This window comes from Schistocerca serialis, chromosome 3 (assembly GCF_023864345.2).
Source record: "Schistocerca serialis cubense isolate TAMUIC-IGC-003099 chromosome 3, iqSchSeri2.2, whole genome shotgun sequence".
Classification (NCBI taxonomy): Eukaryota; Metazoa; Arthropoda; class Insecta; order Orthoptera; family Acrididae; genus Schistocerca; species Schistocerca serialis.
In genome coordinates this window covers 832412158-832437597 of record NC_064640.1, presented here as the reverse complement: position 1 = coordinate 832437597, position 25440 = coordinate 832412158, and the positions used below count along the sequence as shown (strand labels likewise).

Here is a 25440-nt window from a genome sequence, read left to right as displayed (position 1 = left end):
AATTGCGCTCATTGCAATTAACAAATATCACATTTTTAAGCTACACAGAAAAAACACCATGAAACGCGAAAGATAATATGGATCACAATTTCATTTTTTTTTATGAAAATGTTTTCAATTAACAATTCAGTATTGATATTTTTATTTCTTTAATAATGCGCTATTTCGCTAGTGGCATCTGGAAAAATGAAATTCGTACTAATTACTAAATATTTTCGTATTTCTTATTTTTATGACTGACATATCTCCCCTTCTAACATCCTTGATTACGTCTTTGACAGCAGAATACTTCTTTGAACGCTATGCACAGGAAAACAAAGACGCGTGAATATTTGTATTTTGGCGGCAGTAGTGTGTTGTTCGCGCATCGTGTACAGTTTGTTGTCGTCGAAGACTGGCAAAATGGCTGGTGTTTTTGGCATTCACGTGGGGACTTCATCAGCCTGCTTGGCGTATTGTAAGGTTGGTAATGTTTTTCATATTTGTTGTTCACTGAGAACTTCTAATGTGCCAGAAGTGAAGTCATGAACGATTATTCTTCTAGCTCGAATGTATTCGTGAGAAACGTTCTAATAAGATCATATCAATGTAACTTTGACATTATTTTACGTTTTGTTTCTCAGGATGGGAAAGTTGATATTATAGCCGACGACAGTGGCAACAGAATAATGCCTGCAATAGTCGCGTTAGTTGACGGTGAAGAGGTAAGGAAATTTTGTACTAAGCAGCAGTTTATTTGAATAGTGCCCTCTAAGCTGAAATTGCCTGTTACTTCTTAATTTGGTTGGTTTACCACTGTTCCGTAATTCCGCTTCGTGATCAAAATTTAAGAGATCGAATGTGTTTCAGGCTGTTGGACTCCCAGCGAAGGCAGCTCTTGTCAGAAATGCCACATGTACAATCGTTCACAATAAGAAACTCTTAAATGACAGTATTCCTGACGACGAACTTGAGCATCATATAAAGTCAGTGAAATGTAAAATAGTGACTGAAGGAGGTCTGAAATATGAAATCCGAGATGAAGACAAGATTGCTGTGTATACCCCAGAAGGAGTCATGACGTGCATATACAAACAGCTGTTTGGTATGTAGAAATGTTTTTATGCGTAACGCCCCGATCTCATATTCCTACGAGTAGCTAGTATGGTTCATTCCGTGTAATCTCACAGGGGGTGAAAATGTGGCTATTTCAGAATTTAGTCATATTTGGAACATGGATGCCCACATGTGTCAGTAGTAAAACTGCCAAATAGCACTGTTCTAACTCTTACCATTTTTGATAAATTCAGGTTTGAAGATTCATGGGTGGGTACCCAGTCATTAGTCAGGAACCGGTTTCCATATTCTCAGACACTTGCTATTCAGTAATGAGGTGACCTACAGACATCAAGTATTTTAGTCATGTACTGTGTGAGTCATTAAGTTGATATATTGCATAAAAAGTAGGATACATCTCGGTTTTTTATGAAAAACATTGAGAATTGCTCTTTCTCCGTAATGTGCTTTACATGTGTGATTTTTTAAAAAATTATAACTTCACAGAGGGAAAAAATGCAGACTTCATCTTACGCACTATAACTCTTTAGTGCTAGCATTAAGTATAAATAACAATGACAAGCTTTTGGCATTGAAATTAGTAGTTCTTACCTTCACTTAAAGATGACTCCATCACAAAAAAAGGGCAAATTTGACGAATTTCAAAGTCCTGTGGGGTACATAGACAATTGAATCACAATATGATTTTTTGCTGAAATGTTTATATATCTGTCAGCAATCTTATCTGCAAAGAATACAGGGCATTAATAATAAAAACGTGTATTCCTTGAAAAATTGACCTGTAGGTCAGAACTGTAAACAATTTAGAGCTGAAAACAGTTATGAATCATTTTTCTCAGTGTGTATGTTGTATTTCTCTGTTAAGTGTCTTTCCTGTGTAAAGAATTAAGGGACAATGTGGGTGCACAAATGAGGTGATACATCCATATTCTGTCACTGCAACTTAAAAAGACAAGTTAAATGAAACATAAGAAATGGTGTAAGCAGTAATGAGACACAGTAATAACTTTAAATATGTACAGATATAAAAATTTTACAAAGAACATTTTGATAAACAAATTCAAATATAAAGAAGGAAACTAACTTTAAAACCCTTCCACTTTGCATATAACTGTTTTCCTCGACATCTTGATGCAGAAGCAAAATGAGTTCACTTAAATGTGAGAGATATTATTTTTTTCCGAAGCACTTATTGTCATGTTTATACAACTCCTCACTGTGTCTTTGTAATGATGGGAATCTGCCTGACATGTAGCATTGGAGAAGGGGACCCAAACAGCATCATTCCAAGCTAGCCATGAAGGGAATTGTGAATTAGCAGTAGGCATGCAGTTAATCTCAACATCTTTAAACTCATGTGATGCCTGGGAAACGGGTCCTGTGTGCCAGATTTTGTTGTATTTGAAAGCCACGTTCTGCCTGACTTGCAACCTTTTCTGCAAACCATTTCATGAGCTCCCATTGCGACACTGCTCCTTTTTTATATGTTGGAAGTCTCTTTATTATAAAGGTGTTAATTGCAGTGAGTAGTAATGTGTGGTGCAATCATATTACTGGAAATGTCATTGCTATACTGTACCTGTGTTCTGAGAAACCTTAATGTTATTTGATCTGTGAAGAAGCAGAGCATATTAGCACCCTGTATTGTCTGGAGTGCCCTGTGAACAATGCAACCAATTTTCCGATATAAGGAGCTCCTCCCTCAGAAATGTAGAATTCAGCTCGTAATGGACAGTTTCAAGTTTTTATTATCTGCTCCACCTTTATTGAGTATTGTCAGAGTAACTACTATTGGTGTCCTAGAGCACATCGGACTTGGAGAAAGAACAATTAAAGAGAGTCATGGTGTAATTGCTGCTCCAGAATGCAGGAGTGGTCAAAAGATGTTACCTGGAATTGTCAGAGAAGAAGTAGTGATATCTTACGAAAATGATAATATTTCAAGACTTTGTGCAAGGAATTAAAGACTCCTTCCACTATGGTTCATAACAAGATGATTTACATAAAATTGCATGAAGGTTTCTTGAAATACAGGTACAGCACAATGACAGTTTCAGAAACCCAATTGAAACAAGCATTTCTAGTCATTGCTACTATCACCTTTCTAATGAAGAGACTTCCAATGACTGCAAATGGGAGCACTGTTGCTATGGAAACTCGTGAAAATGCTTTTTGGGAACAATTGCAAGTTGAGCAGAATGTGGCTTTCAAATTCTACAAAATCTGGTACACAAGGCACATTTTCCACCAATCCCGTGAATTTAAAGATGTTGAGATTAACTATATGCCCCCTACAGATTCACAATTCCTTTCATGGTCCAGTTGGAATGATGCTGTTTGGCTACCCTTTGCCATTGTGATGTCTAAGGCAGATGTCCTATCATTACAAAGACATGGTGCACAGTTTTATAAACATGACAATAAGTGCTTTGGAGAAAAATCATATCTCTCACCTTTAAGTGAACTCATTTTGTTTTTGCATCAAGATATCAAGGAAAACAGTTATATGCAAGGTGTGTGTGTTTTAAAAATGCACTTTCCATCTTTGTATTTGATTTTTTTTATTTTTTTTAATGAAATTTTTCTTTGTGGAGGTTTTATATCAGTATATACTGGTATATATTCAAAGTTCTTAACGTCTCTCATTATTGCTTGCTGCTTTTCTTACTTTTCACTGAAGTTTGTTTTTAATTTACAGTAACAGAATAAGAATATATAACCTCATTTGTGCACCAAAGTTATCTATTGTAATTCTTTACACTGAAAAGACAACTAACAGTGAAATAATAATAAAAAATCCCGTGGAGGCCCGGGAAAAGAATAGGCCTCTGGTATGTTCTGCCAGTCGTAAAAGGCGACGAAAAAGAACAAACCACTAATAGGGCTAACCCCCCTTTTAGTGTGAATAGTTGGTTCAGGACAGAACTAAAGAAGCCTCGGACAAGCACCGTCATGGTCGGGGATGACGCTTGAACCCTATGCCCGCCCACAATGGTAACGACACTGCTAGCCTACTGGAAAATGATTCAAATCCAAATAGAGGTGTTTTGCAGGATATGCTTCCTGCAACCACCCTAGAAGGAAAACAAAAACAGAGGATGAGATGGTCAGATGAAGTTAATCGACACCTCATGTTCTGTTATTACCAAGCAACAAACCTAGGAACCAACACAACTGGATACAGATCACAAGTATACACAACATTTATTATCAGATACCCAGAATTAAAATTTTTAACAGAACGACGACTAGCTGATCAGATCCGTGTAATAATAAAAAATAACAGGATACCCCAGTCAGAATTAGAAAACATCAAACAACAAGTACAACAAATACTGGAACAAAATAATGTGCAATCAGAAGAAGAAGAAAATACAGTAATGGACTCAAACATCCCAGAGCAAACAAACAAAGGACAACACGCATCAATTAAACAATCAGAGGAAAACTAAATCTTAAGACAGCCACCAGAACAAGCACAAATAGAACACAAAGTGACACACATGTTAGATATAGAAGAAAAGATTCAGCTGACATATATAGAATACAAAGACACAAATACAGACATTAGACCATTCTTGCATAGACCACCAAATAACCCACAAGTCGAAACAACAATAAAAACTATCAACACAATCATACACAACAAAATAAATGAAAACACAACTATGGAAGAGTTACAACTACTGGTTTATATAGGAGCACTCACTACACTAAATATACACACTAGGCAGAGATCAGAACCAACAAACACGCAGAAGAAACCCACAAAACCAGCATGGCAACACAGGCTACAGATCAGAATAGAAAAACTGAGAAAAGACATCGGACAGCTAACACAATTTATAAGAAATGAAATGTCAGGAAAAAAAACGAAAAAGGTTAGGTAAAATCTCACAACAAGAAGCGATAGAGCAATTAGATGAAAAGAAGCAGAAATTACAAGCATTGGCCAAACGACTTAGAAGATACAAAAAAAGTGAAAATAGAAGGAAACAAAACCAAACATTCAACACAAACCAAAAGAAATTTTACCAGACAATAGGTAACACACACATTAAAACAGACAATCCACCAAACATAACAGACATGGAACTCTTCTGGAGCAACATATGGTCAAACCCGGTACAACATAACAGGCATGCACGGTGGATACAAGCAGAAACAGACACATACAAGATTATACCACAAATGCCTGAAGTGATAATTTTGCAACATGAAGTCACCCAAGCAATTAATTCTACTCACAATTGGAAAGCCCCTGGAAAAGATAAAATAGCAAATTTCTGGCTAAAGAAGATCACTTCAACGCATTCACATCTAACTAAATTATTTAACAGTTACATTGCAGACCCATACACATTCCCTGATACACTTGCACATGGAATAACTTATCTGAAACCTAAAGATCAAGCAGACACAGCAAACGCAGGTAAATATCGCCCCATAACATGCCTACCAACAATATACAAAATATTAATTTCAGTCATTACACAGAAATTAATGACACATACAACACAGAACAAAATTATAAATGAAGAACAAAAAGGCTGTTGCAAAGGAGCACGAGGATGTAAAGAGCAACTGATAATAGATGCAGAGGTGACATATCACGCTAAAACTAAACAAAGGTCGCTACACTCCGCATACATTGATTACCAAAAAGCTTTTGATAGTGTACCCCACTCATGGTTACTACAAATATTGGAAATATACAAAGTAGATCCTAAATTGATACAGTTCCTAAACATAGTAATGAAAAATTGGAAAACCACACTTAATATCCAAACAAATTCAAATAATATCACATCACAGCCAATACAGATTAAGCGTGGAATATACCAAGGAGACTCATTAAGTCCTTTCTGGTTCTGCCTTGCTCTGAACCCACTATCCAACATGCTAAATAATACAAATTCTGGATACAATATTACTGGAACATACCCACACAAAATCACACATTTGCTATACTTGGATGATCTAAAACTACTGGCAGCAACAAATCAACAACTCAACCAATTACTAAAGATAACAGAAGTATTCAGCAATGATATAAATATGGCTTTTGGAACAGACAAATGTAAGAAAAATAGCATTGTCAAGGGAAAACACACTAAACAAGAAGATTACATATTGGATAACCACAGTGACTGCATAGAAGCGATGGAAAAAACAGATGCCTATAAATATCTAGGATACAGACAAAAAATAGGAATAGATAATACAAATATTAAAGAAGAACTAAAAGAAAAATATAGACAAAGACTAACAAAAATACTGAAAACAGAATTGACAGCAAGAAACAAGACAAAAGCTATAAATACTTATGCTATACCAATATTGACCTACTCATTTGGAGTAGTGAAATGGAGTAACACAGACCTCGAAGCACTCAATACACTTATACGATCACAATGCCACAAATATAGAATACATCACATACATTCAGCAACTGAAAGATTCACATTAAGCAGAAAGGAAGGAGGAAGGGGATTTATTGATATAAAAAACCTACATTATGGACAGGTAGACAATTTAAGAAAATTCTTTCTAGAACGAGCAGAAACTAGCAAAATACACAAAGCGATCACTCATATAAATACATCGGCTACACCACTGCAATTTCATAACCACTTCTACAACCCTTTAGATCACATAACATCAACAGGTACGAAGAAAGTAAATTGGAAAAAGAAAACACTACATGGCAAGCACCCGTATCATCTAACACAGCCACACATCGATCAAGACACATGCAACACATGGCTAAGAAAAGGCAATATATACAGTGAGACAGAAGGATTCATGATTGCAATACAGGATCAAATAATAAACACCAGATATTACAGCAAGCATATTATTAAAGATCCCAATACCACAACAAATAGAAACAGTAGATCACATCACAAGCGGATGTAAAATACTAGCAAATACAGAATACCCCAGAAGACATGACAATGTAGCAAAAATAATACATCAACAGCTTGCCTTACAACATAAACTTACAAAACAACACGTTCCCACATACAAGTATGTACCACAAAATGTACTGGAGAATGATGAATACAAATTATACTGGAACAGAACCATTATAACAGACAAAACAACAACACATAACAAACCTGACATCATACTCACCACTAAAAGAGGAAATTAACACAACTAATTGAAATATCCATACCCAATACAACAAATATACAAAAGAAAACCGGAGAAAAAATTGAAAAATACATCTAACTGGCTGAGGAAGTCAAGGACATGTGGCATCAGGATAAAGTTGACATTATACCAATTATACTATCAACTACAGGAGTCATACCACACAATATCCGCCAGTACATCAATGCAATACAGCTACATCCAGACTTGTATATACAACTACAGAAATCCGTAATTATTGATACATGTTCAATTACCCGAAAGTTCCTAAATGCAATATAACATATACCGCACAGTTAAAAGGAAGTCACGCTTGATGAAGGTCCGCGTCACTTTTCATTTTTGACCAGACATAACGTCTGAGAAAAGAAAGAAAGAAATAATAATAATAATAATAATAATTTATTATTATTCAGCTCTTACAGCAATAGACAGTCATAAGCGTACATTGTTATATGAACTACTATATCAATGTAATTTAGCTTACATGAAATACGTAAAACTAGAAATTATATGTTAGAGAGCAGCATTTTCATTTCCAAAACATTTGTCAACTGGGTAAAGAGGTTGTTTACTAGTAGCTTATACAGAAGCGTCTGATTTCAACCGTCTGCTTTGACCCATGACGTCACAAATATGGCGGAAACGACTGTCCACTATGACTCTAATATGGTGCCTATGACTTCATTACGTAAACATAACAAACATGAAAATACATCGAAAAACACACACACACACACACACACACACACACACACACACACACACACACACACACACACACACACACACCTACACACACCTTCCACAAAAAACTTAATCAAACTAATGAGACAAGTGTAGGAAATTGGGGGTTTTTGGGTGGGGACAATTAAATATAAACACACGCCACTAACCCAAACGACAAAAAACACTCAAATGACAAGACCCCACAACTTCCACTACACACAAAATCCACTGGAATCGATCACTTCCCTTGGTCGACAGAAACAACTGCTACCACAGTATAAATCTCAGAAATTTCACCACCACCACACTTAATCCTACCACACAAAAAAAAAAACACACACACACACACACACACACACACACACACACACACACACACACACACACACACACACACTAGGAAATCAAAATTGCAATCAAACACTTCCCTTGACCTGTTATCCTTACGACATATCCACATATAGCCATCCCTGGTCAGAGACGCCAAAACTTTAGTAAGTCTCATTGCTTCACGACACACTGAACACTTCACGACTTCAGCCAACAGCCTGCATTGCTGAAGAAATTCTATTAGAGACAACGCACTGTCCCCCATCATCGCAGACAACCAAAAACTGTTGACCTTGTCAGTCATATCCATACCTACCAAAGACATAAGCAAAGAAATTTACCAAAATTTACACATGAACAGAAAAGAAACTACAGTAACGTCAACATAACAAAACCAAAATCATTAATTCATTGAAAAATGTTCCACTGAAGGCACAGTCATCACTGATACTACACACATGCAATGCTACCACACAAGTGAACCCCATATGCCACATAACACGCTACCCGTAAACACACCACCAGAGAGAACCACCGACCGCAACAATACGCCACCTATAAACACGCCACACACGCACACTAAACCAAAAACATCACCTAACATACAAATACACCACTGGAGACCACCACCGATCACATCAAAACAACACCTACAAACACGCCACTCTCACAAACTAAACTCCGCGCCGTGGTGACATCACACACCACAACAGCCTTACGTCACGAGTCAAAGCCGACGGGTGGGATCGAACGCTTCCGTCGACCCGCTTATACAATTTAGCTTTAAAAATATTTATAGGCAATTCTGTAAAATCTACCCTTGGCCTATTAAACATCCTTAATCCAAAGGCTAGGTAGGAGTTACGTGATTTAGATGATGTGTGGTATGGTATGTCTACATGTGTGCTGTTTCTAGTGTCAAAACTGTGTACATCAGTTCTCAGTGTGAAATTAGAAATGCTGTTTCTAACATACAATAAAACATTATAGATGAATAAGTTTACTGTTGTCACACATTCCAGTTTAATGAACAGAAGTTTACAATGTTCTTTTTCATCAGAATCTGTTATTATTCTTATCACTTTCTTCTGCAACAATAAAATGTCATTTGCTTAACAACTGCTACCCCATGAAAAAATTCCGTATGATATGATACATTGGAAGAAAGCAAAATTTCGTGATCTTGCATAGTTATTTGGAACATATCTTTTTAAATTTGTGGTTATGAATATAATAGAGGGAAACATTCCACGTGGGAAAAATATATCTAAAAACACAGATGATGTGACTTTCCGAACGAAAGTGCTGGCAGGTCGATAGACACACAAACAAACACAAACATACACATGAAATTCAAGCTTTCAAAACAAACTGTTGCCTCATCAGGAAAGAGGGAAGGAGAGGGAAAGACGAAAGGATGTGGGTTTTAAGGGAGAGGGTAAGGAGTCATTCCAATCCCGGGAGCGGAAAGACTTACCTTAGGGGGAAAAAAGGGGTATACACTCGCGCACACACACACATATCCATCCGCACATACACAGACATGTCTGCTGTGTCTGTTTATGTGCGGATGGATGTGTGTGTGTGTGTGTGTGTGTGTGTGTGTGTGTGTGTGTGTGTGTGTGTACCCATCCTTTTTCCCCCTAAGGTAAGTCTTTCCGCTCCCAGGATTGGAATGACTCCTTACCCTCTCCCTTAAAACCCACATCCTTTCGTCTTTCCCTCTCCTTCCCTCTTTCCTGATGAGGCAACAGTTTGTTGCGAAAGCTTGAATTTCATGTGTATGTTTGTGTTTGTTTGTGTGTCTATCGACCTGCCAGCACTTTCGTTCGGTAAGTCACATCATCTGTGTTTTTAGATATAAATTTGTAGTTAAATAAATAACGCTTGAAAAGTCTAGAAAATATATTTTTAATGTGTGGTTTCCAGGCCAATTTATTGTCAGTAAGAACACCTAAAAGTTTAGTAGTTTTTAATTCATGATGGTTAGGAATCTCTTAGAGGCTAAAATTAAGTACCTGTGTTTTACTTTCATTTAGTAAGAAAACATCGCAGTACCCACATCCTGCGAGGCCTCACTCAGTGAAAACTAACCAATATGCAAAGATGTTTTGTGTTGGCCTTGTAGGTACTGCGATGTTTGCATATGTCTGGTTATGATTAACCAATCATATCCGCTCATCTGGAGATAGATTGAGTCGAAAGTTGATCGAAAGGTAGCGATTTGAAGGGCAAAAGGGAAAAAAGTGCCAAGGCAAGAGCCAAGGGAAAGAAACCTGTGTGATAGTTGGGTCAGATTTTACGAGCAGTAGCAGTTTTCTTGCTGTCTGCAACAGGTCACGCAAGGCTAGATTTTGATTCTAGTGGGTATCTTGCAGGCAGATGCCTTTGATGTTGCGCAGTGGTGTTTCTCGGCGGCTGCAGCTTCTCGGTCAGTGTCAGCATACCAGTAACAGTTAGGTTCATCATCACTTTTAGTGTCTTGATAGGTTGTATATTGGATTAACAGTGTAGGGCGGTGTTGGTGTTTCTTTGTGCGTTAGTGTGCGAGCTTGTCAGCTTCCCTGTTGTAGCCTGTTGGTCGGCTATAATAGCAACTGGCATATCCAGTCAATGTTGCTGATGTTGTCATGTGAGAATTTATAAATAAACACAGATTAGTAATAAAAACAATAAAGGTCTGAACACCGATCTTTGTAGCACTCCAGGCCTAACATAAACCAAATTTGACTTCTCGCTATCAATGCACACAACTTGGTTTGTGCCCCCCTGCGGGTCCGGGGGTTAGAATAGGCCCGAGGTATTCCTGCCTGTTGTAAGAGGCGACTAAAAGGAGTCCCTCCCCCTCAAGGGGGTAGCTAGCACCTGCGTCCTGAGACGGACGGTTCCACGACCTATATTTGGTGTCATTTTGGTTTTTCACTTCTTCTAGTTTCTTCCTTCCATTGTTGGTTCCTTTCTTTGTTCTTCTCCATCTCACTGTCTTCCTTACTCTTTCTCTTGCCTCCTTCTCCTTGCCTCCTTCTCCTTGCCTCCTTCTCCTTGCCTCCTTCTCCTTGCCTCCTTCTCCTTGCCTCCTTCTCCTTGCCTCCTTCTCCTTGCCTCCTTCTCCTTGCCTCCTTCTCCTTGCCTCCTTCTCCTTGCCTCCTTCTCCTTGCCTCCTTCTCCTTGCCTCCTTCTCCTTGCCTCCTTCGGTCTCCGTCTCGGGGTTTGAGACAGTCTGTCCTCTCTCTCCCTCTCTCTCTTCTTTTTCCTCTTCTTCCTTCCTCCCTGTGCGCGCCTGAAGGCCGACCCACGCGTTCGCACGCATAGCCAGTGACGGGGTAATGCGTAATTCCCCACCCTGGGTAGACAAGTAAGGCACGCACGTACCCCCTGGTAAAGGCCAGGCCCAGGGAGGGGTGATTGCCTGAGCTGATACCTTCTGACCATGCCGATTGGTCCCTCCATCTGTTTCTCGGGAGGTGTGACCTGAGGTGTAAATATTCACCTAAGGCGGGAGTGCCCTCTGAGAGGGTCCCCCCAAGGAAGGAGCGTGCCATCGGAGACGCTGGCAATCATGGGGGATTCCTCCGCAATGGATTTCTCTTCTTCTTCTCTCTCGACTTCTGCCCACAAACGGAAACTTGACCAGCCGCCAGTGACAAAAGTACTACCGCCTGCCCCACAGTTCATGGTAGTTTCTCAATCTGAGGACGGAAAGGATTTTTCCTCTGTCAACCCTTTCGTTATCCAGAAGGGCGTAGATGCCATAGCCGGATCGGTCAAGTGTTGCACCAGGTTGCGTAATGGTACCTTGTTACTAGAAACTGAGAGCGCCTTTCAGGCACAAAAACTGCTTCGGGCCACACTCCTGTACACGTTCCCTTTCCGGGTAGAGGCTCACTGCACTTTGAATTCGTCTCATGGTGTTGTATATACTAGATCACTCGATGGATTGACTGACGAGGAGATTCAGTCTTTCCTCGCTGAGCAGGGCGTGACGGCTGTCCGTAGGGTCATGAAAAAGGTCAACAGTGACCTTGTACCGACCCGGACACTTTTCTTGACCTTTGATAGTGTTCAGCTGCTGTCGCGCATCAAAGCGGGCTACGAGGCTATTTCTGTTCGCCCCTATGTCCTGACACCTACGCGCTGCTACCAGTGTCAGCGTTTTAATCACACTCGCCAGTCTTGTTCCAATGCGGCTAAATGTGTCACTTGTGGCAGGGATGTCCATGAGGGTGACTGTCCACCTCCGTCTCCTCGTTGTGTGAACTGTCATGGTGACCGTGCAGTGTCCTCCCGCAACTGTCCCATCTACAAGGAAGAACGCTGTATCCAAGAAATTCGGGTCAAAGAGAAAGTGTCCACCTCGGCTGCTCGCAAGCTATTTGCTAGTAGGAAGCCCACGCTGCTCCCAGCGGGGAGATACAGTACTGTCCTTGCCTCTCCTCAGACTACCAGGGAGGTGGCGACACAGACATGCGATCTGACCTTCAGCACCACGGTCGTCCGTTCGGCTAGTGCTAAGATCGCGCGGTCGATGTCTCCTCTTCCTCCCGTCACCCCTCAGACACAAGCACCTTCATCAGCTTCTGCCAAGAAGAAGATCCAGAAGTCAGATGCACGGCCCTTCAAGAAGGAACCGTCCCGTGCAGACTTCCTATGTACCTCGAACTCCCAGCCATCGACCAGTACTTCAACTAAACGACCTTCCAAGAAGGCTCATAGGAAGCACAGTTCTCCTTCTCCGCCACGGCACATTTCTTCTCCTGCGCCACCCAGTGGTTGCCGTCCCAGGCCGTCATCCCTTTCGCCTGGCCGCACCGCTGGTAGCCGAACATCTGGCTGTTCACCTGCAGAGGAAGCTCCCCCTCCCGGCCATCTTAACAAGATGGCCGATGAACCTATAGAACCAATGGACGATTACTGTCCACCTACTGATAGCGGCGGCAGAGCTCGCTCGAAGCCAGGCCCTCAGCAGCCTTCGAGGTGACCCCTTCTTTCATCTTCCTTTTCTTCTCACGATGGCACTTATTCACTGGAATATTCGCAGCATTCGCTCGAACCAAGAGGACTTAAAGTTGCTGCTCCGCTTGCACTGTCCGCTCGTCGTAGCCCTCCAGGAAACGAAGCTACACCCATACGATAAATTGCCTTGGCACACTACACCTCTGTGTGTTTTGATCTACACCCTGTGGTAGGTATTCCGGCTCATGGAGGGGTTATGTTTCTGGTCCGGGATGATATTTACTACGATCCCATCACATTGCACACCGGCCTGCAGGCAGTTGCCATCCGAATTACTCTTCCCACTTTTACATTTTCCATTTGTACTGTTTACACTCAGCTACCTGCACCATTTTTGTTAACTGGAGACTTCAATGCCCACCATCCCCTTTGGGGCTCTCCAGCATCCTGCCCGAGGGGCTCCCTGTTAGCAGACCTTTTCAACCAGCTCAATCTTGTCTGCCTCAATACTGGCGCCCCTACTTTTCTTTCGGACACATATCACACCTATTCCCATTTAGACCTCTCTATATGTACCACCCAACTTGCACGCTGGTTTGAGTGGTATGCACTTTCTGATACATATTCGAGCGACCACTTCCCGTGTGTTATCCATCTCCTGCATCATACCCCCTCTTCGTGCTCAACTAGTTGGAACATCTCCAAAGCAGACTGGGGGCTCTTCTCTTCCAGGGCGACCTTTCAGGATCAAACCTTCACAAGCTGCGATAGTCAGGTCGCACACCTCATGGAAGTCATTCTCACTGATGCTGAATATTCCATCCCTCACACTACTTCTTCTCCACGTCGCGTACCGGTCCCCTGGTGGACCACAGCATGTAGAGACGCTTTACGTGCTTGTCGACGTGCTTTATGCACCTTTAAACACCACCCTACAGTGGCGAATTGTATCAATTATAAATGATTACATGTGCAGTGTCGTCGTATTATTAAAGAAAGCAAGAAAGCCAGCTGGGCTGCTTCCACAAGCACCTTCAACAGTTTTACTCCTTCTTCTGTTGTCTGGGGTAGCCTGCGCCGGCTATCTGGCACTAAGGTCCACTCACCAGTTTCTGGCTTGACGGTCGCGAATGACGTCCTTGTGGCTCCTGAGGATGTCTCCAATGCCTTTGGCCGCTTTTTCGCAGAGGTTTCGAGCTCCGCTCATTACCACCCTGCCTTCCTCCCCCGAAAACAGGCAGAGGAGGCTAGGCCACCTAACTTCCGCTTCTCGAATCGTGTAAGTTATAATGTCCCATTCACCATGCGGGAACTCGTAAATGCACTTGCCCGGTCACGGTCCTCCACTCCAGGGCCTTATTCTATTCATATTCAGATGCTGAAGAACCTTTCTCCTGCGGGTAAAGGTTTCCTTCTTCATACTTATAATCGCGTCTGGATTGAGGACATGTTCCCGCATGCTGGCGCGAGTCTATTGTTGTGCCGATTCCTAAGCCGGGGAAGGACAAGCACTTGCCTTCCAGTTATCGACCCATCTCGCTTACCAGCTGTGTCTGTAAGGTGATGGAGCGAATGGTTAACTCTCGTTTGGTTTGGATGCTCGAATCTCGACGCCTACTTACCAATGTACAATTTGGATTTCGTAGGCGCCGCTCTGCTGTTGACCATCTGGTTACCTTGTCGACTTTCATTATGAATAACTTCTTGCGGTAGCGCCCGACCGCAGCTGTGTTCTTTGATTTGGAGAAGGCTTACGACACCTGTTGGAGGGTGGGCATTCTTCGCACCATTCATACATGTGGCCTTCGCGGTCGCCTCCCACTTTTTATTCGTTCCTTTTTAATGGATCGACAGTTCAGTGTATGTGTGGGTTCTGTCCTGTCAGACACCTTTCGCCAGGAGAATGGGGTGCCACAAGGCTCAGTTTTGAGCGTCGCTCTCTTCGCCATAGCGATCAATCCAATAATGGATTGCCTCCCAGCTGATGTATCAGGCTCCCTTTTCGTGGACGATTTTACCATCTATTGCAAAGCGCAGCGTACATGTTTCCTGGAGCGCTGTCTTCAGTGTTCTCTTGACCGTCTTTACTCCTGGAGTGTCGCCAATGGCTTGTGTTTTTCTGCCGAGAAGACGGTCTGTATTAACTTCTGGCGCTACAAAGAATTTCTCCCACCATCCTTACGACTCGGTCCTGTTGCTCTCCCATTCGTGGAGACAACAAAATTTTTAGGTCTTACATTTGACAGGAAACTTAGCTGGTCTCCACATGTGTCATATTTGGCTGCCCGTTGTACCTGTTCTCTACATGTCCTCCGTGTTCTCAGTGGTATGTCATGGGGAGCGGATCGAACCATCCTACTTCGCCTATATCGCTCGATCGTCCGCTCCAAGCTGGATTATGGGAGCTTCGTATACTCCTCTGCACGGCCGTCCATCTTACGCCGCCTCAACTCCATACAACATCGGAGTTTACGTCTTGCGATCGGAGCGTTTTATACTAGTCTTGTCAAGAGTCTTCATGCTGAAGCCGGTGAATTGCCACTGGTATGCCTGTCAGCGGCTGTCAATGCCCGACCACCTGTCTTATCGTTCCTTTTTTGACGACTCTCTCGACCGTCAATACGGGTTGTATGTCTCTGCCCTGCTACCCCCTGGAGTTTGCTTTCATCGCCTCCTTCAACACCTTGATTTTTCACTCCCTGCAACCTTTAGAGTGGGCGATAGCCACATGCCACCTTGGCTACAGGCTCAGGTTCGCGTTCACCTTGACCTCAGCTCACTCCCAAAGGAGGTTACCCCCGGTTCGGTATACCACTCCCGTTTTGTCGAACTTCGTTCGAAGTTCATTAATATGACCTTCATTAATACAGGTGGCTCTAAGACCAATGACGGGGTCGGGTGTTCTTTTATTGTCAGGGCACAAAGTTTCAAATACCGGCTCCATGGCCATTGTTCGGTCTTCACAGCTGAGCTCTTTGCCCTCTACCAGGCTGTTCTTTACATCTGCCGCCACCGACATTCTGCTTATGTCATCTGTTCCGATTTCCTGAGCGCCATTCAGAGCCTAAGTGATCCGTATCCAGTTCACACTTTCGTGCACCGGATCCAACGCTCTCTTCAGCAGCTGGTGGACGACGGTTCTCCGGTTAGCTTTATGTGGGTTCCTGGCCATGTCGGTATCCCTGGGAACGAAGCTGCAGGTGCCGCAGCCAAAGCTGCGGTCCTCCAGCCTCGGACAGCTTCTTGTTGTGTCCCTTCATCAGATTGTAGCAGGGTCATTTGTCGGCGCATTTTATCGCTGTGGCATGCCGATTGGGCTGCACTTACGAACAACAAGCTTCGGCCCCCCAGGGGGTCCCCAACTCTTTTGTGGATACATGCATAGCGAGCACGGGACCCCGAGCTAATATGGCCCTCCTTCCTTTCTGGGCTGCATACCTTCCTTTTCCACATCCTTCCCTATCCCCCGTCTTCGCCCCCTTCCCCTCACCTCTGGCTCTTTCCTTCCCTTTCTCCCCCTCTGGGAATATGGTTTGTGCCTACGTCCGGAGACGGACGCTCGTAAATGTAATGCATTCTTCGCCTTCTCTGCTTGTATGTCTTCATCCTTCCTTTGTCCTTCTCTTTTCCTTACCTCTTCTCTTTACCCTTTTCTCCGCTGCGGCGTTTGAGACCTCTCTTCTTTCCTTTCCCTTTCTTTGTTTTTCCCTTTCTCTTTCTTCCTCCTTGTGCGTGTCTGAAGGCCGACCCACGCATTTTCGTGTGTAGCCGGTGACGGGGTAATGCGTAATTCCCCGCCCCGGTTAGACAGGTAGGACACGTACGTACCCCCTGGTAACAGCCAGGCCCAGGCAGGGGTGATTACCCGAGCTGATACCTTCCGAAAGTGCCGATTGGTCTCTTCGTCCATTTGTCGGGAGGTGTGAACAATCACCTAAGGCGGGAGTGCCCTCAGAGAGGGCCCCCACAAGGGAGGAGCGCGCCATCGGAGACGCCGGTAATCATGGGGGATTCTTCTGCAATGGTTTCCTCACCTTCCACTATGTCTGCTCACAAGCGTAAGTTCACTGAGTCTCAGCCACAGACAGTTCTTCCATCGTTGCCACAGTTCCTTGTTGTTTCTCGGTCTGATGAAGGTCACGACTTCTCCATGGTCAACCCTTTTATTATTCAGAAAGGTGTCGACGCAATTGCAGGTCCTGTAAAGTCTTGTTCCAGATTACGGAATGGCACCTTGTTGTTAGAAACAGTCAGTGCCCTCCAGGCACAAAAATTGCTGCGTACTTCACTTATCCACACCTTCCCTGTCCGCATGGAACCGCATCGTACTTTAAATTCCACGCGTGGAGTCGTTTATACACGCTCCCTCGATGGATTGTCTGATGACGAAATTCAGCACTACCTGTCTGACCAAGGTGTAACGGCTGTTCATAGAGTTATGAAGAGGGTTGACACGAACATCATTCCAACCCGCACTGTCTTCTTGACATTTGACAAAGTTCAACTCCCATCCAAAATCAAAGCAGGCTATGAGATAATTTCTGTTCGCCCTTACGTCCCAAACCCTACGTGTTGCTATCGATGTCAGCGGTTCAATCACACCAGCCAGTCCTGTTCCAATCCGGCCAAATGTGTTACGTGTTGCAAGGGTGCCCATGAGGGTGCTTGTCCACGTCCATCCCCTCGCTGCATCAACTGTATGGGTGACCACGCTGCTTCCTCTCGAGATTGCCCCATTTTTAAAGACGAAAAGCTCATCCAGGAAATCAGAGTGAAGGAAAAGCTGTCAACCTTTGCTGCTCGAAAATTATTCGCCAGTCGACAGCCCACGATGCCTCAGACAGGAAAATACAGCACTGTCCTTGCTTATCCGCGGCCAACAAAGGAGGCGGCCACGCAGACTTGCGACCTCACCTTTAGTGCCACGGTCGTCAGATCAGCCAGCGCAAAGATCGCCCGTTCAACCTCACCACTTTCGCCTGCCAACTCTACGGCTCACTCTTCATCGGATTCTGCTAAATCTCGAGCCCAAAAGTCAGACACCAAGACTTCGAAAAAAGAGCATACTCGTGAAGAGTTTTTACATACCCCAACTTCACAACCATCGGTTCCTCCGTCATCTAAACATCATATTTCCAAGAAGGCTAATAAGAAACCCAGTTCATCTCCTTCTCCGCCAAGGCGTGTCTCATCTACAGCACCACCTGGCGGAAATCGCCCTCGGCCGTCTTCTGTGTCGCCGAGGCGCACTGCTGGCAACCGATCAACCGGCCGATCGCTGGTGGCAGGAGCTGCTCCTGAACAACCTATGGATCAGGATCTTCTGCCTTCGGCTGAATGCCATTCCATGCTGTCGGTCGCAAGCTCTGAGCAGTCGTTGAGTTGACAGCGACCTTGGTCACATTCCTCCATTTTCTGTTCACCCTACGTCCATTATCCGCTGGAATATCCGCGGTATTCGAGCCAATCGGGATGAATTGTCGATCCTCTTACGATCCTACTCGCTGGTCATCTTCTGTCTTCAGGAAACAAAGCTGCGTCCCCATGACCGCTTTGTTCTCCCCCATTTTTCAGTCCGTCCGATTTGATCTCTCCTCTGTTCAAGGCACTCCAGCTCATGGAGGACTCCTGATTCTTCTCCATGATACTCTCCATTATCACCCAATCCACTTAAACACTTCCTTCCAAGCTGTCGCTATCCGTCTTTCCCTTTCTGGATATACCTTTTCTCTTTGTACTGTATACATTCCATCATCCACACCAATGGCACGAGCTGATCTCCTTCATCTTCTTGGTCAGCTTCCACCCCCCCTATTTGCTGGTTGGGGACTTCAATGCCCACCACCCGCTTTGGGGATCTCCACATCCTTGTCCACGTGGCTCACTATTGCTAGACGTCTTCCACCAAGCGGATCTAGTTTGCCCCAACACTGGGGTGCCTACATTTTTGTCTGCCTACACGACAAATTTCTCTCATTTGGACCTTTCGGTTGGTACTGTTCCGCTAGCTCGGCGCTTCGATTGGTTCGCCCTTGATGATACACACTCGAGTGATCACTTTCCATGTGTCCTTAGACTGCAGCCCCAACTGCCCTATATGCGCCCGCGACGCTGGAAGTTTGCCCAAGCCGATTGGACACTTTTTTAGTCTCTAGCGACATTCGATGACCGTCACTTTCCTAGCGTCGGCGATGAGGTCTCACATATTACCGATGTTATTCTTACAGCTGCGGATCGTTCAATACCACGCACCTCCGAATTGCCCCGGCGTCCCCCAGTTCCTTGGTGGAACGAGGCATGCCGTGACGCAATATGTGAGCGGCGACGTGCTCTTCGCGTTTTCCGCCGCCATCCTACTTTGACCAACTGTATCCGCTATAAGCAGTTCCGTGCGCGATGCCGTTGCGTCATCCGCGATAGCAAGAAGGCAAGCTGGAAATTCTTTATTAGCTCATTTAACACCTTCACTCCCTCCTCGGAAGTTTGGAGTCGGATTCGACGGTTATCAGGCGCGCCTAGTTTCTCCCCGGTCTCTGGGCTCACTGTCGCGTGTGATACGTTAGTGGACCCCGTCGCAATTTCTAACTCCTTGGGTAAACACTTTGCTGAGATTTCGAGCTCTTCAAATTACCCGCCAGCGTTTCTACTGAAGAAACATGCAGCGGAAGTGCAACCTCTTGCTTTCTTCTCTCAAAATCGCGAAAGCTATAATACTGTTTTCTCCATGCGGGAACTCCAACATGCACTCTCTTCTCGCTCCTCCGCCCCAGGACGATGGTATCCACATCCAAATGTTGCTGCATTTATCAACCCATAGTCTGCGTTACCTCCTTCGCCTTTATAATCGAATTTGGACTGACAGTACTTTTCCCAGACGATGGCGGGAAGCTATCGTCGTTCCTGTTCCGAAACCTGGAAAGGACAAACATCTCCCCTCTAGCTATCGCCCCATTTCTCTCACGAGTAGTGTATGTAAGGTTTTGGAGCGTATGGTGAATTGCCCTTTAGCTTGGTGGCTGGAGTCCCGCAGTCTTTTAACACCTGCCCAATGCGGTTTCCGAAAGCATCGTTTTGCAGTTGACCATCTTGTTTCTCTCTCCACTTATATCATGAACAATTTTCTCCGGGAATGCCAAACAGTAGCAATATTTTTTGATCTGGAGAGAGCATACGATACCTGTTGGAGGACAGGCATCCTCCGCACACTGTTCTCTTGGGGCTTTCGAGGTCGGCTGCCCCTTTTTCTTCGCGAATTTATGACAGCGTGCACATTTAGAGTGCGGGTGAACACTACTCTCTCTCGTACTTTCTCCCAAGAAAACGAGGTACCCCAGGGCTCCGTGCTAAGTGTTGTACTGTTTGCTATTGCCATAAATCCAATTATGGATTGTCTCCTTCCTGATGTCTCGGGCTCCCTCTTTGTGGACAATTTTGCGATCTTCTACAGCTCTCAACGGACCAGCCTTCTTGAACGATGTCTTCAAGGATGTCTCGATCGCCTCTACTCTTGGAGCACCGAAACCGGCTTCCGTTTTTCTCCCAGTAAGACCGTTTGTGTTAATTTTTGGCGACGTAAGGGGTTTCTTCCACCCTCCTTACATCTAGGACCTGTCAACCTTCCATTTTCGGACGTCGCTAAATTCTTGGGTCTTATGTTTGACAGAAAACTGTGCTGATCCTCCCATGTTTCCTATCTTTCGGCTCGCTGTCTGCGATCGCTCAACACCCTCCGTGTCCTGAATGGTACGTCCTGGGGAGCAGACCGAGTGGTCCTTCTCCGCGTCTATTGCGCCTTAGTGCGCTCGAAATTAATCTATGGAAGCATAGTTTACTCCTCTGCTCGGCCGTCTATTCTTCGTCGTCTCGACTCTATCCACCACCGAGGATTATGTTTAGTGTCTGGAGCTTTTTACACCAGCCCTGTGGAAAGCCTTTATGCTGAGACTGCTGAACCTCCGCTGTCCAATCGGCGAGCAGTCCTTCTGAGTCGTTATGCTAGCCATCTGTCTTCCATGCCTGCTAATCCAGCCCATGACATTTTTCTCGACACCTCCTTTGATGTAGGGTATGCAGGCCACCCCTCCTCCCTACTACCACCGGGAGTCCGCTTTCGTCAACTGCTCCATTCTCTTTCCTTCCGCTTTCCTAAAACCTTCCTGACAACTTGGGGTACAGCACCGCCTTGGCTCTGTCCCCGGATCTGCCTGCTCCGTGACCTTTGTCAATTTCCCAAGGATGGTACCCCTTCACTTGTTTATCGTCGGGCATTTGCTGCTCTATGTGCACAAATGAAGGAAGCCACATTTATTTACACTGATGGCTCGAAAACATCATTAGATGTAGGGAGTGCCTATATTGTTGGCGACACCCTAAATCAATTTCGGCTTCCTGACCAGTGTTCGGTTTATACTGCGGAGCTTTACGCTGTTCTCCAGGCTGTCCACTACATCCACCGCCATCAGCGGATACAGTATGTTATCTGCTCAGATTCTCTCAGCTCTCTCCTCAGTCTCCTAGCTCTTTACCCTGTGCACCCTCTGGTCCACCGGATTTAGTACTGTCTGCGCTTGCTCCGCCTGGGGGCGTCTCGGTGGCGTTCCTCTGGCTCCCGGGACACGTTGGTATCTGTGGAAATGAGGCGGCTGATATTGCGGCCAAGGCTGCAGTCTCTCTTCTTCGGCCAGCTATTCAATCGATTCCCGTCGCCGATCTACGGAGCGTTTTATGTCATCGTGTTGTTCTTTTATGGCACGCAGATTGGTCGACACTTCCCCATAATAAATTGCGGGACGTGAAAGCTCTTCCTTGTGCTTGGACCTCTTCCTCCCGAACGCGTCGTCAGGAGGAGATAATTTTAACTAGACTCCGGATAGGGCACTGTCTTTTTAGCCAGTGACATCTTTTAAGCGGCGATCCTTCCCCACTCTGTCCCCACTGCTCTCAGCTTTGGACGGTAAGACACCTTTTAATTGAGTGCCCCCATTTTACTCCGTTATGTGCCTGTCTACAGCTGTCGCCTGATATATCGTCAATTTTAGCAGATTACACGCGCTCGGCCGATCGCGTTCTCGAGTTTATTAGTGCCAGTGAAATGACGTCGGTCATTTGAAGCTTTTTTTTGGGGACAACCAACCCCTTTCTGTAGTGGATTTTTAAGCCTTCCTTCTGCTTTTAGTTTCTCCAATTTTTTTGAGTTTCGTTCCCACTTCTGCTGGTTTCCATTTTCGGTTTTTACTGTTTCCTAAGTCACGGACCGGGCGCTAATGACCATAGCCGTTTTGCGCCCTAAAAAGAAAAAGCTTTGGGCCTTGAAACCTCTTCCCGCAGCTTGGACGTCCTCCTCACGCCCTTCTCGGCAGGAGGAGGTCGTTATGGCCCAGTTACAAATTGGACACTGCCGGTTCAGCCATCGCCATCTGCTGACGGCTGCGCCGCCGCCGTTCTGCCCATGTGGGCAATTGCTGACAGTCCGCCACATTTTAACGTCCTGTCCGGATTTTAATACACTGCGTCTTGATCTTGGCCTGCCATGTACTCTAGATGCCATTTTTAGCGGATGACCCAGGAGCAGCTGCTCGCGTTCTTCGTTTTATCAACTTGACAAACCTGTCTAAGGGCATTTGATTATGCTGTTTTTTTAATCCTATGCCTGTCAATCTGTCTTTTATCGTGTTTTCCCTTTTAGTTGCTGTTTTAAACTGGTGCCTCGCAGTGCATTCCTAACGTAGTCTGGGCGCTAATGACCATTGACGTTGTGCGCCCTAAAACCACAAAAAAAAAAAAAAAAAAAAACAAAAAAAACAAAAAAAAAATACTTGGTGTGCAGTTTTCTAGCAAAGATTGAAACATATTTAAGCTGTTGCCATCAAAACCATAGTAGAATAGCTTATTCAACAAAGTATCATGCTCTGTGCAGTCAAAGCTCTGCTCAGGTACAGAATGTAGCTTGGGAATACCCCTTAGCCTCGAACACATCTAGGACAAATTTTACTAGAGAATCCATTGCATCAGTTGTGGATTTACTTTTTCTAAATCCAAATTATTTGTCACTAATTGTATCCAATTTATCCAAGTAAACACTAACTTGGAAGAAAGGACAGATTGCTGCTTACCATAAGGAAGATACATTAAGTTGCAGACAGGCACAGTTAAAAGACAGCCTTCATCAGTAAGAGAGACACACACAAACATCGTTCACACACACAAGCAAGCACACGTGACCGCCAACTCCAACATCACCTAGACATATATTTTCACAGTAAGTTAGGGGATAAATTATACAGTCAATAACGTCTTTCAACAAATTGCAAGACAGTTTATAGGTATCAACACTAGCTTAGCTTTTGAAATTTTTCACTATTTTCGGAATGGTTTTTGGACATTCTTCCGTGTAAGTAAACATGCCCATGGGATGCTTTTCGAACCAGTTATCCATTATACTAAGTGCATTTTCATGGAGGTTTATTTGTGGTACTACTAATATTTTCAATAGATTGGATGCAAAATTTATTAAATTCTTCTTGGGTTATGGCAATATCATTTTGTTTGGTGTGTACAATAGAGTTGATTACACTCCTGGCTTTTTATGTTTGTTATGGGACTTTTCAGTTTGCTATATTATGTAGTTCATTTGCTTCATCGATTACCTATCTATACTTGTATATAGGCACAATAGAAAAACACACACAAACACACACACAAAATTTCGAGCTTTCGCAACCCACGGTTGCTTCGTCAGGAAAGAGGGAAGGAGAGGGAAAGATGAAAGGATATGGGTTTTAAGGGAGAGGGTAAGGAGTCATTCCAATCCCGCGAGCGGAAAGACTTACCTTAGGGGGAAAAAAGGACAGGTATACACTCGCGCACACTCACACATATCCATCCACACATATACAGACACAAGCAGACATATTTAAAGGCAAAGAGTATAGGCAGAGATGTCAGTCAGCCTTTAAATATGTCTGCTTGTGTCTGTATATGTGTGTGTGTGTGTGTGTGTGTGTGTGTGTGTGTGTGTGTGGGCGCGCGCGCGCGCACGAGTGTATACCTGTCCTTTTTTCCCCCTAAGGTAAGTCTTTCCGCTCCCGGTATTGGAATGACTCCTTACTCTCTCCCTTAAAACCCACATCCTTTCATCTTTCCCTCTCCTACCCTCTTTCCTGACGAAGCAACCCTGGGTTGCGAAAGCTCGAAATTTTGTGTGTGTGTTTGTGTGTGTTTTTTTTATTGTGCCTATCTACCAGCGTTTTCCTGCTTGGTAAGTCATGGAATCTTTGTTTTTAATATATTTTTCCCATGTGGAATGTTTCTTTCTATTTTATTTATACTTGTATATGCCTTTATACGTATATATACCTTTAGCATACAATACTTTATGCAGTTCAGGATAATTTTTATATTTGCACCAGAATACATTATGACAGTATTTTTCAATTGCCCTAACTCTGGAGTACACCAATCCTTTTTTTTTTTTTTTTTTTTTTTTTTTAGCTGCTACTAATATTCCTGTAATTTTTCCAGAGGAATGTTGCTTTCAAACATATTTAAAAATGCAGAGAAAAACTCGGTGAAAACAATATCAGAGGAACAACGTTGAAGCCTACTGAAAAGGGAGTCCCAGTTTTAACAAGTCTAAAACTATCAATCTTCTCTTTACTAATTGCTCTAGTAGTCACAGTTTTAGATTTTGGTTTGGAGGTGTTGGAAGCTACAATACTGCATCATGATTGAGAAAGAGACACTAATTACATTAGAGGACATAAAAGTTCTCTAAATATTTGTAAATAGGGCCTCTTGTAGGTTTACAGTTAACATACAAAAGGTTAAATTGTTGAAGCACATGTTTGAGCTCAGTCACAGTTTTTTTGTGCTGCAGTATGTCAAAACTTGAACTGACATCCCCACTGATGAGAATTTGTCTGTTTCCCATTTTGGTATAGTACAGATGTACATTAAGAGGTCATCAGTGGCCTGTACACTACTCCTACATCTAGCTCAAGACTCTGTTACTAGATGTGATATTTCCAATTGCATTAATGCATTTCAACACAAAGAGTGTTGAGATATGACCTACCACAGTTTGGCCCAAGAGATGTTTTTATGTGTATTGCTACCTCCTCCTCCCCCCCTCCCCCATGCAAGTGATGAAGACGAGTCCTCTATTATACCAACTAGGTAATGTGTAATCATTCAGTACTTTGTACCTAAGCCCTT

At 43.8% G+C, this 25440-nt stretch overlaps 1 protein-coding gene across 1 annotated transcript in view; it reads left to right on the top strand.

The window, feature by feature from the left end:
* The first annotated feature begins 319 nt into the window (after positions 1-319).
* The window catches only part of LOC126470825 (heat shock 70 kDa protein 14-like), a 208142-nt gene continuing 183021 nt past the window's right edge, over positions 320-25440 (top strand). Inside the window, exons 1-3 of the mRNA XM_050098836.1 lie at positions 320-462; positions 624-704; positions 850-1084. Coding sequence (XP_049954793.1) covers positions 403-462; positions 624-704; positions 850-1084 — 376 coding nt within the window. The 5' untranslated portion in view covers positions 320-402. The remainder of the gene's footprint in view (positions 463-623; positions 705-849; positions 1085-25440) is intronic.